Raw genomic sequence first — 19,113 nt, forward strand, 5'->3', positions numbered from 1 at the left:
CAACACTCATCATTTCAAAAAGTATAGATTTTTTTTCAAATTTTTAGATACATGTTTTTCTACAACTGTAAAAATTTTTAATTTTTTTTTCACTCGTATATTTTATATTAAAATAAATATCAATTTTTGATTTTCAAATGGCAACCTATATTAATAATCACATAAATTAATAAAGACATTTTTTCAGGAATTTTCACGTTAAAATTTTTAATTTTCATTGATCCGTCGGCGAGTTATAGCTGCTCAAAGTTGGTTGGTTTTAAAAAGTTTTTAGGTGTTATACATCAGTACTAATTAATCAGAACTGGGATTTTTATTTGTTAAGTCCAGTAGCTATAATCGTAATGAATTCGATATCATCGATCCATGGTGTAGCGGAGAGTGGTGATAATATTAATTTTATATCTGTTATTACCTGTTATAGCTTATTATCAATTGTCATATGATTATAAATAATTGGACTAAAATTACTACTGTAAATACTATTCGTTTATCGCTTTCGATTACCGACACCGACGATGATGTATAATAAGTCATTCTAATAATACCGATTAGTGTTTATGAAAAGCCAAAAGTTAAGAATACCCTTGTATTGTGCCCAACCTATAACATTAAATTTATGAAGCAAAATAATAATCTTGCGTCCTGTTTAATCACAAAACAATAATACCAATACCATAGACCTTATACTTATTACCTAGTATTAGGTTCATATTTATGTATAATAATATGTACATATCCGAGATCGGCAATTGGCAAGCTATCATTCAGATTTCAGTTATATAATGTTTTATGATTACACGATACCTCGTGACAACTGACAACTTTACTTAACCTAGTAACTAGTAACGTCTGACATTAAGCCATATTGTACTATGTAGTATGACTATTGTAGTAATCTAGTGATGCATAGCGCATCAGACATCAGCATTATAATAAAACAACATGACATAACAGTTAAAATTACATTATAGTAATATGTCATGGTGTGTTGTTTATAATATATTTTATTTTGTTTATTTATTTAATTAAACATAGAAGTACCTATTTAAATTGAGATTACGCGTGTGAATTGGATATTTGGAAAGTCCTATTAAATATTGGTAAGTATTACTTATTTCGTATTTATATGTATGGTGACCAGAAATAAAATATTGAAAAAAGTACATTTTAAAATTTAGCTTTTCCTCTGTCGTAATTGCCAATGCATATACCCATTTTGCCCATATCACAGACCAAGATACAAGATTATCACCGCTATACTTCGGGTTGAATGATATCGAATTTACTACATAATAGGTATAACTTCTGGTCTTTATAACTGATAAGTTTTATTTTTATTATGACCAGTGCCGCAATCAGTAATCACTTTTGTGAGGCGAACTGCGCGAGTCCGTGGAAAGTGGGTGTTATAAAATTCATTTAGGGGATTAATGTACTTTGTGAACTGATTGGAATAGTATAATATATTTTGCCCTGGGGTATAAAAATTCTAATAACTGTAAATCTACTGACGAGTTATGACATATTTACACTCGATAAACATTTCTCAAAACTACCCAACTTTTAGGGGCTATATCTCATCAACGGATTGACGAAAAATGAACATTTAAACGTGATAATTCATAAAAAAAAATAGAGTTTTTAATTTATGAAATTTTAAGTAAAGGTTGTCATTTGAAAATCAAAAGTTGATAGTGGTTTATCTAATAAATATAAGGGTGAAAATAATAAAAAGTTCTACAATTCTAGAACAGTGTAAATCTGAAATTTTGAAAAAAAAATTGAAAAAAGTCAATACTTTTTGAAATAATGAGTGTTGTTTGATAAAAAAATCACCCTGTATATGTATTAAGGTCGGTTATTATTTTTAGTGGCATATATCTGCAGGTGGCATAGGAATATTTTTACTATAGAGTGTAAATTTATATGCGAGTGCCAAGTACAGATTTTTTATGATTACATTTTTGACATAATGAGTACCTAGATTCTAACGTTGAAAATTGATTTTACTATCAGAGTAAAAAAACATATTATTCGTACTCTTTTGTAATATTTAGTGTAATAACAACGTAAATATTTATGGAGCGTATTAAATATTATTAAGGAGTTTTTAATATTAAGTATGGTCTTGCTCCGAAGTTTTTAATCTAAAAATTAAGAGCTTTTTTCATAACGTTTTCATGTCGTCAATTATTTTGAAGCTAAAATATAATTATTTATTTTTCGTGAAATTGTATATTATAATGTTTTTTTTTTTTTTTTATAATACTTATTTTAGTTTATAAATTCTTTATTATTAGCTTGATGTTTTTTTTTTTTTACTGAATATTCTTGTAATTTGGTTTATAGATGAAAACGTAATTTTTTTTTTTCATTTTAAACCAAGCTATATTAATTCTAATATAATCTTACCACTCGACGTTACTGTAGATGAAAACTAATCTTAACGTGTCGTTAAATATAAACATTTTGTATTTATATCGCGCTATATTATGAATATTATGATGATGTTATATAACTTTTTAGACGTTTAATTATTAAATTTTGTGTTAGATATTCATATATTATATTATATTAATTAGGTTCAATACAAGACAAACCTTTTAGTAGTTTTTGAATTTATGATCTCTTACTCGATCTAGCATACATTTCACGGGTCTTGTTTTATTGCTACGCCAATAATTATTATTAGAATATTTGTATTATATGTAATATGTATATATTATTAGTTATTACTATAGATGCACTTAAGGAGAACAAAAGCGGTTTAAACTCAAATTAGTCAACACATGGTTGATCTTAAATTGGATTATAGACTCTAGAGCGTTTAAAAAGAAATACGTTTTGTGGTCATTATACAATTAACACGTTAAATGGATTACTTTCGGCGGAAATTTTCGGTAGTGAATTGATAATTTTCATGTTTGTACATAATAATAAGCACGAACAAATGAAATGTCACGTATTCATTACGCACTAAAGACCGTTTTCGTAAACCTGACCCAACCGCGACACACGCATGCATGACGGTAATAAATGCATTTTTTAGTATAATTGTATAATACGCCTATATTGTTCTTTTGTTTAATCAATTATTATAATTGTTTAAATATCAAGTAAAATGTTATATTCATTAATTCATTATACTATAACTTGTTATGTACTGTAGAATTAACTATAAATTACCCATGATTTTATGCATCTATTTAATTGTTTCTGTGAATATAATATTATATTTTAATTTGGACATTGGCTGTTTAAAATAAAATAAATTGATATTGTTTGTGTAGTCTAATCCAATTTTTAACTTAAGCTTATATTCTTTTTTTTTAGTTGTGAATTTTTCGATGTCTCATATGATATATGTATAATAATTATTACAAAAGTAACATTGTGATATGATCTACGTACTGGTTAGGTTCATAAAGATATGTACCTACGTACACATAAACATAATGTATTTTTCATATTTTTTTTTTTTTTACAGGTAAGAGGAAAAAAGCAGGTAATGTTGGAGTCAATCTTCGAAGACATATTGAACGCATAGTGTCGACTTCTACCGAAAAATATACATTTATTTGAAAATTTAAAAGGTAATTTTTAATTAATACTGAGTATCTTAAACGACCATCAAAATAAATCTACAGTCCTCTCATCAACATATATTATTGTAAATTAGCATTTATTACAATTTATTTATGTAATTTTTGAGGATGTGTAGTTGCAGATTATTATAATGCATAAGAATAGACTTATATTTCGATTTTAAAACTTCTAGTAGCAGACTTAATGTTTCATCTTTAATACGATTTATTTCTTTTTCTTCATATTAGAAGATGTACATTCACAAATGTAGGTCGTTCCAACCATAGATAACATTTTCAATGTAAAATCTTGGAAAAGTTTATATTTTTCAATGGGTGATGTTTTTCTGAACTACACATCAATCTCTTTTGTAGATAAAAATCTGGTTTGGAAGATCTGTTTGCAATTCACATAATATAAATCTAATTGAAGAGAAGCATTTTGTGCTTGTACATTTTTTATCACATAATATAATTTTATGTATTACTATTAATATTATTGTTATTATTATATTGACGGCGCGTAGCTTGGATAAAATAAATAATAAAACGGACTTCGAGGCGGTCTGACATGTAAAGTTTCAAATATCAATCAAATCTCAAACCACGGTAGTAAATTGACTTTTTCAAACGTATACAGTACGGCTATTTTAATAGCCAAGTCATATTTTTATGGCCGTGTTTCGCTACAGCACAAAGCGTATTCAGTATACTAAGCACAGGGACGCGTGAAATACATCAAACGCGTATTTTATTTTTCCATTACATATACATCATACACATTATTTCTTTGTAATAATGGCCAGACATAATAAAACGTCGTTATAAACGCATATATTGGTACGCATATTATTATAGTGTAGCGTAGACATTATATCCAATACATATACAGTTTTTAATAATTGGTCGGTTTTTCAAATAATCCGTTTATGTACGTTTTTAATATTATAGAAATGAACAATAATACGTATATTGTATAGTATAGTGTTTAGCTCAATACTATATTGATTTTTTCAGGAATTGAGCAACTACTTACCTAAACCTAAATATTCAAACATTGAACTAATTGTACTTAACATGTTTCCGTGTGTGTCATCGGTTGATTTATCAGATATTAAAATGATATTATTAGATGACGTATGCACTTACTTGGTTTATACATAAATATAAATATGTATATTTTTTATTTGTTAATTGTAGCAATTAATTTATCATGATGAATAATTTATTTTTATATTATTGTTTATTACTTTTGAAAAACATGAAAATTAAATATTTAAATTAAACATTTTAAATTATTGCTGAACCTGCCTAATTATTAAAGTAAAAATAAAATAAACTTTAGATATTAAAAATAAAAATGTTTTTCGGACTGTCTACTGATATTTTTTAATAAATATAAAATATTTTAAAAATCGTGATTCGACTTAATCCGTTCGTTCGGCTATTATAAGTGAAGAACAAATTGCGTATTATATGGCAGAGAGACAAAAATATTACCGGATTTAAGATCGTTACAAATGTGTAGCATTTGGTAGTTGAAAAAAATAAACCTTTATTCAGTCATGTTTTAAAAAATACTGTAAATCAATCTGATTATTAAAAAATTAAATTAAACGCACAATGATTGAAACTGTATCCAAATAAAACCTAATAAATATTTTCTAAATACAATAATATGTACTTCAAGTTGTATAGAATGTATTAAGGTTTTTTTTTGTTCGTGAAAAAAAAATTGAATTCATCGAAATCTGATTCTTTAGTGTTTATGTTATGTGCACATGTGCACATGTGCACAATATATATATTGTATTGATTTTGTATTTAATATTATCTCAGAGTTTCTACACTTGCTCAAATGTACTATTAAAAATGATTTAACTCTAATGCGCGATTATAATTTATTTGTTCTGTCTGTATTTTGAAGAAATGATCTAATATTATTGCTTTGTAATGTGATATATTGTTATAAGAGTTCTGTATTTATTTAAATATATTTATCATAGTGATGATGAAAAAATAATCAAATCTTTTATATTATTATAATTAATTATACAGTTATAAAGTAAAGCTTTTCGGAACAATTATTAATTTCAATGAAATAGCAATCAAACTATATTTAAAAATAAAAATAAAATGTAGAAGTACACAACATATATATCTTATGATAGAAAGTACATTGTTACATTATATTTTCATTACATTAATATTTTATAAATATGTATAATATTTATGATAATTTTAATTAAAACAATTTTGGTATTGAATTCAATAATAACCATTATGCTTATAACTTCATAAAATATATACTTTTAATAAATGAATGTTTATAAATAATATATATTTACGAATGGATAATAACAAAAATAATGTATTTCATGAAACTATCATACACAAACTATGTTTTATTATACGTACTATGATGTTGGAATATTTATTCATATATATAGTATTATGTATAACACATAACAGTATAATATGTTATCTTAGTGATGGTACATTGCGTATTTGTATGTAATACCTAAGCTGTACACCTATTTAAAAATTGATTTTCGTTATTGTGTACTCAAACCATAAAGCTGTCATAACATTTGACAATAATAGTATTGTAAAATAATAGTGTAAAAGTATTCAAACAGTTAATACTTAAACAAAGTTTTTTAAATACTTTCTTAAAGTATTTATATTTTAAATCAAATACTAATTTCGAATACTTTTTTTATAGTTTACATATTCCATATTTTAAATTTAATCACCTTCAATAAAAATATGACGTAAGTATATATATTTTAATAAATTGTTTATGCGACTTATAGTCTAAAATTTCAAAATGTATCTTGGCAATAGAAATATAGATGAAAAATTTACAATCATACCATAATATGCTTAGGTGTAAAATAGTTTATAAAATAAATTTAATACATAATATACACACATAAAAAAAAAAAAAATGTTTTTACAAAATTTGAAAATATTTTAAAGTATTTGTATTTTTATTTGAATACTTACAAAAATCATATTTTATTAGACTGATTAATAATAGGTGCGCTGATGAGTTGCCATCCTATTGTAATTAATCTGAACAACTATAATTGCTATGTTTTGGGTAATTGTATGCATTCATTGATATAATATACGTATTTATAATAATAATAATACAATAAAACCATTCATAATAGCATCACAGATAACGAATGGCCATTTGTGTCATTGACAATAATACAAAGGTTTTGTGAAAATACATAAATCAGAGATTTAATCTAGAAGTATATAAATATAATAATATAATGCATCATTACCAATGTGTTACAAACCATAAAAATACCTATTACTAAATGCATGATAAATAAAATGTTTATATTAAAGACATTCACAAATACATATCATATATTACAAACAATCATGTTAATATTATAAAAGAAACGTACAATGTCATGTTCAATAGTCTTAGACCAACAAACATATTATAACGCACAAAAGATCACTGGATGACGTAAATAATTTAATATTGTGTTATTTAATTTTTATTATGTGTGGTAATAATTAATACATCGACTTGAATATATTATTGCTTAAAATAAATTCCATGAAACACTCTTTTAAAGTTTAAAATTATAATTTAAAAGGTCCTGTAAATACTCACTGAATTACTTATACATATATTATATCTGCGTTACTAATGTATTTAAAGATAATAAAATATATTTATTTATCTTATTTTTGCCTAGCGCTGTATTTTGCTATTTAGTTTTTGTTAAATATTTGAAAATATTCTATAATAATAATAAAAATACACAATAATCATAATAATAACCGCTTATATATTTTTTTATCATATTGTAACTTCTAAAAATGATCTATACGGTTAATATTATAAATTAATTAAGTAGTTATATATATTATAAATTATATATTTTTAACTTATACTGAACTAAACAATGAAACATTCAATGACCTTGATTCTTATAAGTATAGTATTATTATTTGATTAATTATGTAATATTTTATTTTAAATTTGTTGTGGTTTTTGGTCTTAACCGTTTATTGATTACATTTAAGTATTCATTAAAATACAATTGTACTGTAACCGTTCTATACCTTTATATGATGAACAAGCAGGTATAATACATTTTAGCAAAGTTTCCCAAAGCTTATAAATTGGGTGCTTGTAATGAATATTAAATAGTTGATTATTAAGCGCATATAACTATTTAACTTAGTTACCTTTGATAGTTTAATTTAATCGAAAATAAAATATTTAGTTTAGATTTTGTAATTTTAATATTTAAATTTAGTATTAGAATATTATATTATTATATTTTGTGTTTGATAATTTACTTTAGTTAAATTTTTAATTTATTAGATACACTGTAAAAATATTAAAAATGTCTTTAATTATTCAATTTAAACAGCTTATACTTTAAAATAGGTTTGATTGGGTTAAATTTTTACTAATATAATTTAGTAATTATTGTTTTTATGATTACACGTACTTGAGTTATTACAGTTGATAGTGTTTTATATTTCAATAAAATAAGGAAAAACAGATTAAAAACTAATTAATTATTGTGGTGTAACTATTTTAATATTTTTTATTGTGTTTTAGCTTATTAATCATTTAAATGTTGATTGATGAAGTATTTTTTTATTACATTACCTGATGTTTCGTTAGTATAACATATTATTATATTATACTTGACGTGTGCGTTTAACCTCGTTTAGAAAATTGACGTCGTCAAATTTATATACAATTTTGAATTTCACTGAATTTACCAACACACGATTATGAACATAAAACCAAAGAATAAATAATCGCACAATATGCGCGAATAAGTAATTTTATGATTTGTTGACAGCAGCCCTAACGAAGGGCATTTGTACGGAAACCTTATACACAAAAATAAGAAGAAAGCAAGAAGAAATAGAAATGCTCGCTACACGAGTAAAAAGCCGATTTCTTTGATTGGTGGTAGCGTTTAGCTTTCGTGTAAAGAATTCAAGCATGGGCTGCGCATCAAGTACACCTGTCATTTATAGCATTCGTTTGTAAAGAGGGTTTTACTTCACGTGCGCGCACCCACACAATAAAATATTAGAATGAAAAGAGGAGCTTTTGAAGGTAAACTAAACTAAAAACGCAGCTCGCGCACACGGGGGCCGATTTGTTAAGAACTCGGGTGGTGCCTCGTACGTGATTGGAATTTCCGGGAATTACGACGTCGTCGGGCGTCTCGAATAGGCAATTTCGCTACAGTGAAGTATTGGGCGGTCGGCTATTCGTTTACGTATGGTAGTAATAATAATAATATAATATTATTATTGTGGACATCTACCACGGACAAAGGCGAAGGAAAAATATCGGTACTAGACAAACAATAATAATATGATACATTAACATAAACATCGAAATTCTGACAATACTAAACTAATATAATAGATACGCTCTGTTTTCGTATGTGGTGCGGCTCAAAATAATTTATACAAATACACGACTACGTAGGTTGCTTGTTATCACACTATCACTAAACGATATTAATCTAATTATTATTATGATATTAATGTGGTATTTTTGCGCTACGAGTGTGTTACACTCGGAACAGGCTGCAAGTGAGATGGTAAATGTATGTTTTCAAATCCTGGAAGGGTTGACTGGGAAACAGTTTGCTTGGATATTGTTGTTATAGGACTCGGGCGATGGTAGGTAGGTACTCATAATCACTAACACAATACGCAGGATTCATTTAATTTACACCAGATCTATAGGATTAGAGTACAAACGTGACATATTATAATATTGTGTAACACGAAACGGACTATGTAGTATAATTGGTTTATAATTATGTATACATACAAATAATCGAACACTTAGGTGATGAACAAATAAAGAGATTTATCGTTAGAATAAAATTTAAATGATCGCATAGCGATTTTTAATTTCACGCATAACACAATATTAACGACACAAGAAGAATTTAATAATTTAAACAAATTATAAATTATAAATTTAACACAAGAATAGTTTATAACCACGATGATATGCTAATTCATAATATTATGAATGTACGATTTTGAGGATTATTTGCTAATTACACTTGTAATTCCTGATGCGTATAATATTTCGTGGACACGAAAAAGGTCGCTTTAAAATATGACGGACACATAATATAACGATGGTTTTGTAAGGATAAAAATTATTCACACAAAAAAAGCCTGCACGCGGAACGCGCGAGTAGTATTACCCCGTTTCCGCAGTCTAAATCGTCGAGGGACACAATGGCGCCGGACAAATCAATTTAATCGAATTCGGTTAGTTCGTCTTGGGAAAGACTCACGCAAGAGCCTAGCGTGCGTGCGTGCGGCGGCGTGTATATAGACGAGCGCGCATATCGAGAAATTAATATTATTATTCAACAAAGAGCTTTGTGGTTGGAGAATACTGAATTAGCGACACGTCCGTGAGTCGTGTCTGGAAATTCATTAAGCTCTCTCCCAGCAGGCAGAGACATGGCGAAGGCGCGTGTACGATTGTTGTGTAGTCCCGCGGCCCCGGCAACCACCCACCTATAAGCTCGATCGCTCTCCACCCACCTCTCCTTACCGCGACCCCGTCCACCCGGTACACTTAGATCTTATACACACACGTATATATATATGCGCTCACGTGAGTATGTGTACACGTGTACGTGTACTATGTATCTATACAGGGTGTTTCCGGGTTTTCCGTGCAAACGTCGAGAACTTATTATTACATCGCGTGGGCAAATATCGAGGGGAATCGAAAACCTATTTCGCGTTCTGTAAATATGATATTTATAACGGTACTTACGGTAATTTAAATTAATTTTACGACGAACGATTTAATTGAGATTTAAATGAAAAACGAATTTCTGAAATCCCTATTTGCACTCGTCACCCACACGATTTCTGAGACTATGGGCTACAATAATACATTTCTCTCGGATTATTACTGTGGTCGGGATTACTATTTTTTAAATTAAAACCAATACAATATCTATCATGACTCTAACAAATGTCCTTAATCATCTCCTATTCACGAAACTCAAAAAAGGTTTTCCATTTCACTCAATATAATAACGTACGAGGCGATCATCAAAGCCGCGTGGAAAACCCCGCAAGACATTCTGTATATAATATAGGTATACCGAGTTTGATGCATACTCACTTAAATAGAACGAGCTCACGCCCGCTACTGTTTAGGGATTTATATTGTGTGTAATAATCCATCAGAATACCTGACACAAATCTTATTCTAATCTTATCAATTCGTGTGTGCATATTTTGACGGATGAAACGATTACGAAAAATATCACAACAATGACGTCAAAAATGTGTTCTATGGTAAAAATAAAATTTAACCGTAAATAAAATTTTACATTAAAAACAAGGACCAAATTATTATGTAACATTTGTGATGAGAATTGACGTTGGATTCTAAGATAAATACGATGATGCTGAATTTTCATAACTTTACGTATTTAACTTAGTTATAGAATTTTACATTCTATACTACATAATTAAATATCGTCAAATTTATGAAACTTTTATGTGTTGCGTTTTGCTAAAACAAAATATTACGACAACCTATATTAAAAAATATATAATAGTTTATTGAGTTTCGTTTTTAATAATTTATTTTTGCCAGAATAATGAGGATAGTTTAATATATATATTTTAATTCGATTTAACGGTGAAAAAACACTAAACAAAAATAAAAACTGTTTAAAGAAGTGTATTTATAAAGTTATACGATGCATTATTTACCTACACCATACTTATTTCTTGGCAAGTATTATAATTTTTATACTTTTAAAATTGTATCAGCTTAAGTAGTAAAAAAAAAAAAAATGTTTTAATATTTTTTAAAGTTTTTGCAATAAGATTTTTTACGTCATACAATTTAATTTATTTTTATTATTATATATAAATGATGAAGGTTATAACTTTTTAACTTAACTAGATAGTTAATTTTCTAATTATCTTAATAGCTTGACTAGTTAAAGAGTCCATTACCACTACTCAGGTTATTCCAGTTATCTTAAAAAAATATTACTAATATAATAAGTTATTTGATTAATTATTTTTTTGTTTAACTATGATTTATATTTTTTGTCTTAAAATGTTTATTTATTCTTTAGGAAAATGAAAGTTAACTTACAATATAGGATAATAAATGGAAACACTGCAGACAACGTATGCAGTCTCGTTATTTTTATGGTAATTTTGACAGTCTATTGTTTGTTAAAAAAAACTTATACAATCGTGTACTCAAAAAGATAATATGTACGCAATCATATTTTATCACTAATAAGCGAGTGTTGTTAAAATTAGCTAAAAAGCTTTAAAAGTTAATACAAGATTCTTTGTACGTAGTATATTTTGAATTCAAAAAAATTAAAAAAGATATAGGTATAAGCATTAATATTTTTTTATAGATAATTAAAGTTTACATTAGGCTAGAATTATACTTATATAATATGATCAAAGAATAAAAATTTTATTGTGGTTCAAAATTATTATTTGCGAGGACTTAAAAATTGTACTTATATTTTTATATTTAAATATACAATAACATTTTAAAAATATATTAATTAATTTCAAGATATTACTTATTTATACGACAAACTAATTTTTAATTAACTCTGTTATTCAGTATATGGCAGTATTAACTCAAAACTTAATTACAATCATAAATTATATCAATAAATAGTATAATAGTATATACTATTTTAATTATCGAGTATTAATAATATAATAAATGCAGTGTCTTCAGAAAACTTAAAATTAATCTACCATAATACTAATACTACATTAAATTACCTTAAAATAGCAATACTAAAATCATATCACGGAATATACTTGGTTATATAGGATGACAGTCTGTCGTCGCTCAGAATCGTTTTACGCAGGTATTGAATTCAAACTTTATTATATAAAATTATTTTAGTGATTTACACTATAAAAAGATATAATCAGAGCCCACTGTACTCACACTATAGCAGTTACTTCCTCTCCCATTTTTCATTTGGATTGTATTTTACTGTAAATTTCTAGAAATCTGATTGAAATATGAAAATCAACACTAAACTAATACATTAACCCAAATCAAATAAAAAAAACACAATGATATTACATAAAGAAACTTAAATAAGAGAAAATACACAGATATTATGAGCAAAACAAATATCAAGATTTAAATATTATAAAAAAAGATTTTCGCATAGGTTTTTGATTTAAAACAATACATTTAAAATTAAATTAAATTATTTAAATTAACTTAATAGTGTAATATAACCCACATATTTATCATATGTATCAATTAGAATTTTTAAATTAACATTAAATGTTTTTTTCTAATTTAACTAAAATTTGTAAAAAGAAAAATAGGCAGAAAATAGGTATTTATAGTTTTTTTGTCTCGAAAAGATACCTATTATTGAAATATAAACTTGGTTAATATTATTATTTAAATTTTACGGAACGCATTTAGATCTAAAAGGTTTTATTGAAACTGCAGACTTTCAAATGATATCTACATAAATATATTTATTTATCGCAAATATTATGCATTTTCAAAGTAACCTCCAGTTTAATAAAACATAACATTATTATAAGTGACGGACTAATTGCGAATAAAATTATAAGTACTTTTTTAGTAATAGGTACCTATATAATAGGTATATGCGTAACAAAAAAGTTTAGTTTTCATTATTATTTTTTTTTTTTTACGTTGTTTTATTTTGGTTTGACCATTATTATTATCGTTATTATTTTTTTTTTTGCAATCATATAAAAATATTATGAACCCTTTAGGGTTAAATAATACATTGTTTTTATTTATCATATTTTGGAGTCAGATATTGGTAAATTTAAGTATTGTTCATCCATCAATAAAATATGTTTAAAATCATTACACTACATAAATATTTATATACTTATTAAGGACTAAGGTAAAAATGTTGTAAATACTATGATATATATATAATATATTATATTGTATTATATTATATTAAATAATGAAATGAATACAATTTACAAAACTGTCCAAACAATGGAAAAATTATATTAAAAATTTAATGGATTAAACAATAGGTAGTTATATTTGAATCTTCTATATATTTATATATATAATATATAAATTGTCTAGGTATGTGATATAAGTCATGGGTTAATTTTTTAATTCTTACACCGATTTAAAGAAGAAGAGTTCTTTAAATTTGATTTAAATAATTGACGTTTTTAAAGTTGACTTTTATTCTTTATATACTTACTATGTTTATACTATGTGTATTTTTTGTATCAATACTTTTGAACATTCATTGTTTTTTTTTTTTTATGTAGTAGATAAGATGTCCTATGCGCAACTATTGATGTATATTTTTTAAATTCATAGTGTTCAAATATTATTATGTTATAATATATCATTTATCACAGTGCGTGTTTTCGACGGCCACAGTCGGTATACCGCACGGTATTTGAGTGAAATGACCATGGTGACTGACTGATGTAGGGGTTGAATAGCACGATAGTTTGTCAGACAGTATAGCCTGAGAGTAGGGAATCACCGTGAGGGTAGTAGAGTCACGTCCAGCCGAAGTTGTACTACAGCACACTTGTGCGGGTGGTTCCACGGTGGAGCTGCATGCGTCTTCCTGTGGGTACGGCGAGGGATCGCTCGTGAAAGGTGGAAGTAAGGGACATGGTGAAAACTGAACAGTGGGGTGGGGGATGTAAGGAAGTGTAAGCATTGAAGGTGGAGCGAGGGCGGTAGGTCGGTCGCGAATTTCCGCTTCGTTTATTTACCCGCGGCCGACGTTCAAATACCACTTAGTTAGCGGTTATCGTCGACAAATTTCGTACCGTCACCACCGCCACCGCTGGCAACACATCTCACCGCAATAAAACGTAATAATTAATGACACGGGCTCTGGCAAATATTTGACGACTCCGCTGGGACGTGATATCCTACGTCACCCCATTCCGCCGTCCGCAGGGTGACCGCTCAAGTTCTATACTCCTGTGCCCCATAGTGTATATAATATTAATAATATATACTAGACAGAGGTTCTTGTGTGGGTTTCAGTTATTGAGCAAACGTGGCAGGTGCCGAATTGGTTTTCGAGACTATACCTTTACCAAACAAATCGATTCCCATATCGCATTTTGATATCACATCAGAGCCGAATTGGTTTCCGTTTGATTTAAAACAATATACACGACTTTTATTTTAACCTAATAGTTTTATATTAAAAAATTCGTGTGGAACGTTCTACCTACCTATTGTTTTCTATTTTTATTTAGACAGAAAATTCGCATATGTTCCTGCAATCATTTTCATGCTACACCAAAAAAATATTAAGTAAAATGAAAGTTAAGCTTTGTTTTCGGTAAGGTCAATAAATATATAATAGTCGACTCCAAACTCATACTACAGCAGATTCAAAATACTGTGGTCGTTAATTTTGAAACATTTGCGATACATAATTCCATAGACAGCATTACATAATTTTAAAAGATTAGAATTTGAAATAATAGGTTCTGTTTATTTTAGTCATTGTGGAGTAAAATAAGAGATTGGTCTGCATGGAATTCAATAAGCATTATTTGAGTATTAGACAATTGCTGAAGCTATTTTTTGGATTGAAGGGTAGGTTTGAAATTTAAACAGTATCTCATTTTAAACTTGTGTATGTATTATAATATTGAATTTTAAACAAAAACTTATTTGGCAATTTGGCAACAATCGGAAACTTGTTTAATGTAAATATTATTTAAAAATGATATATTATGTGAACTTATCTATTCTAAAACAAATGCATAGAAGGTCTATGTAGTTTTTATTAACAGTTTAATCCACCGCTGACAAAAAAAAAAAGTTTATTCTAAAACTGTTATAAAATGTTTAACTGATTCTTCGTGTATTACATCATTTGTCGATTTTATTATTTCACTGAAAATTGTTTTTACAATTTTTTTACAACTCTAATTAAATATAATTTCATATTGACAAGTGGCAATAAACTGAACGCCCTACCCATATACTCTTGTTACGAGCCGAAGGAACGTGATGGGAGATAAAATTATTGTTCTAGCTTTATAATATTGTCATACTTTAATAATATGTGTTCTGTACGTGACTTGAGATTTTTACCATTAGAGACCGTGATACGATAGGAGCACATACTATAATATATAATAATATAAAATTATATGTACCGAGAAAATTGTTTTTGGTAAGATTTTTTCCAGATTAAATTATACTCCGCAATTACCAATCTCACAGTTTATACTGAAAAACGTGTGGTGTGTACTAGTGAAGGACTAATAAATAGATAGCATTTTAAAGGATATTTTTACAGGCAACATGTGTGTTAGAGATTACACACATTCCTAAAAAAGTGATGAATAAATATACAAGCTGATGTGAGGATATTATTCGATTTATTGTTGTATTAGTATTTACTTAGTATTAGTGTTTTTTTTTACAATTTAATATTATTTTCGTAAATATATTGCGATGCTAATTACTGTTACTGTATAATTTCATTCATACAGTGATAAATGATAACCGTTTTTATTCGTCTATAGTAATTTTATACTAAACTCTTATGGTAAAACGTTTACTTTACTTTGATTGGAAAAAGTATTTGAAGTAACTAACATAGATGTTTATACCGTTTAAAAATTAAAATAGGTAAGAAAATCAATTACAAAAAAAACACAATATTTGAATTTACTTCGAGATTACTAATACTACCTGAATAATAATATATTATTACTCGAGTGATAAGTTTTATTTATTTTTTCATTATTATAGCTTCTTTTAGACACAATAATATTTTGAATGTAGTTAATTGAAAAATACAAATTAAAAACTTTTCAAAATCCTGAGGTTATTACTTGGCTTTTAACTTATATTGCCTGCAAGATACAATTGTTTACAATTAATAACGATTAAGTAATTACGTTGAATCAAGAACCATTACTATATTTTTCTATATGCATAATGCATATTATTATTCAATATATAAATCACTTCGTGATTTAATTTAATAAAATAAAAAAACAAATAAATAAATAATAAAAATCAAAATGATTTTTAAAACGGATTTTGAATTAATGTTCGTTTTTAGTGTGTTGATATAATATTTCAAAAAAAATTATTGTTTTATGTAGGAATCACTATTATAAAATTTACGAATAAATGGTTACACATTAATATTTTAAATTTATCTGAGGCCTCGTAGGAGAAGAGATATGTCGTGGTTTAAAAAACCTTAGTACTCTAAGGTCCGTAATCCGCACAGCGTCGCATTACGTGCGAGTGTAATTCTGAGCCATTATATCTTCCGACAACAATTCCACTTCTACCACCATTTTCACCACCACCACCATCTATATCGACTATATACCGACAAATTGGTCACGTTAAATACGGTTATGTCTGCGCTTTGCTTGTACCTAGAGCCAGTTCACCTGGAGAATCCTTTCTTTATCGCCGTGTTAATTTGGGCATTTAAAGAAGGTATATAACACGCATATAATAATAAATTATTATGTATTTTGTACATTTATTTTACCACCCATTGTGCTTGTAACACGCCGTTATAATTGTGTTTTGGTTCGTGTTTTAATAACAACCGGCACTTAATCCGAATTAACGAAGGACGTATGATGTTTTTCGATTGTCTTCGAATAATTCGTTGACGAAATAGCGGTTTATGTGCCGACTCTGTTGGGTGATTCGCTCACAAACATGAACGCCCATCCCAATAAAAAAAAAATACAACTACCATTAGTGGACCTTTTTATTATTATCATAATATATGCCCGTGTTTTTGGGGAAAATGTATGTAAATGCTCAAATAAGTTAAAAACGTACAAATATCGCTCTCGTTGTACGATAATAAATAATAATATAATGGTTTCGTGGTATAAAGTCAAAGGAATATAAATGTATAATATAATAGACGGTTTATTTTAAAGTTCGCAGCATTGATCGTGATTCTAAACAAAAGTAGAGCAACATTAAAAAAATAAACTTCATTATTATAATATAATTGACTTTTTTTTATGAAAAAAAGATGAAAAAAAATGTATAATTCAACATAACATTACTTTTAAAAATGCAGAGTTTTTTCTGAGTAATAACTTCATATGCTTGTAGAATGATATAAATTTAATTGTATCGACATTGTGTTCTATGTGTATAGGAAAATATTAAAAATTAGAAATTAAGAGTTTCTGAGAATAACAATAAAAAATAAATTTGATTATTGTTGGAAATTCATGATTTTTGTAATTTCTTATAATTTATCAATTACATTGTAAAACAATATAATATCTTTTTAAAATATTCATGGAAACTAAATCAGAGCTTTTTCTATAAATCGATACTATGATGTACCTTTTTTTCTAATTTATTATTAATTTGTCATTTATTATTGATGTTTATGGAATAAACACTACATTAATTACCTGACGAATATAGAAAAATCATTGCAAGTTAAAACTAAATATCACGGATCCTGGTTTCGTAAAAAAATAGATACTTTGTACATCGAACAACGAATAACAGCTATTTAAGTATAATACCTTTTTAGAAATTCATGTAAAATATTCGATCACGTCGAAATTGCTGGTTATGTTTTATTATGGGACGTCTCGATTTTATACATTGGGTTAGGTATATTATATGGTTGTGAATTTGACAGGTAGATCACAACAAAACTTCCTACTGATTATCTCCGGATATATTAATCCCTCCCTTCATTTTCGCGCATCAAGTGAACTTATACATACATTTTCATCGCTACAGTATACGATTATGTGTTTTTCTCAAGTTGTTAAATCTTTTAATACTATAGAGGAACCTATAGAAAAGAAAGTATTTTAACATGCGTTTTACTTACCATGTATGGTGACAGTGTTATGTGATAGTACATCGTCGTCGGCCGCTCGCTGTTGTTCAGTTACCGGTATCTGACGTAAGAGCCGTAAAGTCACGTCTTTGGGACTGCACGCCGGATTCCAGCTAACCAATACTGCGGTTCTTTGGCCAGGGACGGCCACTTTGGGTGCCACCACATTGAATGTCCTGCACAACAAGTAAAACGTTAACATATAATTATGTCGGTATATGTCTTGTAATTGTGTAATACTATGCACATTATGTTAAGATATGTCTTTCAGTTGTTTAATACTATGCATATAATTATGTCGTTAGATATCTCTATTGTACATGAGTACATGACAGGCAAACAAAAACAAAGGAATTAAGGACTCCTATAATAGAGAAAGAAGCGAAAATAGGTCTAAACAAAATGTGAAAAGAGTTTTACTGACGATTGAATTTAGAAATTATTGTACCGATTTCAATAAAAGTTATATCAATAGGTCTCTTTGAGACTTAAAGAAAGTTTCCAGTTTATTTTTTTTTCAACCCTTAAAGTTGATAAAGGGTGTCTCCTACATGAATTTCTTTTTGGTCCACAAAACTTGAATAATT

The 19,113-nt window shown here is 27.3% G+C and overlaps 1 protein-coding gene and 1 long non-coding RNA gene across 5 annotated transcripts in view; one reads left to right on the forward strand and one right to left on the reverse strand.

Moving 5' to 3' along the window:
• LOC114124050 (C3 and PZP-like alpha-2-macroglobulin domain-containing protein 8) overlaps positions 1–19,113 on the reverse strand; it is a 141,497-nt gene that overhangs the window by 29,737 nt on the left and 92,647 nt on the right. For both annotated transcript variants that reach the window (XM_050201715.1, XM_050201714.1), the window contains exon 3: positions 18,518–18,702. In XM_050201715.1, coding sequence (XP_050057672.1) covers positions 18,518–18,702 — 185 coding nt within the window. The remainder of the gene's footprint in view (positions 1–18,517; positions 18,703–19,113) is intronic.
• The window catches only part of LOC126550353 (uncharacterized), a 61,905-nt gene that overhangs the window by 1,641 nt on the left and 41,151 nt on the right, over positions 1–19,113 (forward strand). For 2 of the 3 annotated variants that reach the window (XR_007604426.1, XR_007604424.1), the window contains exon 3: positions 3,491–3,596. This is a non-coding gene — a long non-coding RNA (uncharacterized LOC126550353). Of the gene's footprint in view, positions 1–3,490; positions 3,597–4,604; positions 4,687–19,113 lie in introns of those variants that run through there. The other variant, XR_007604425.1, reaches the window with a different exon arrangement.

Source organism: Aphis gossypii, chromosome 2, assembly GCF_020184175.1.
Source record: "Aphis gossypii isolate Hap1 chromosome 2, ASM2018417v2, whole genome shotgun sequence".
Taxonomy (NCBI): Eukaryota; Metazoa; Arthropoda; class Insecta; order Hemiptera; family Aphididae; genus Aphis; species Aphis gossypii.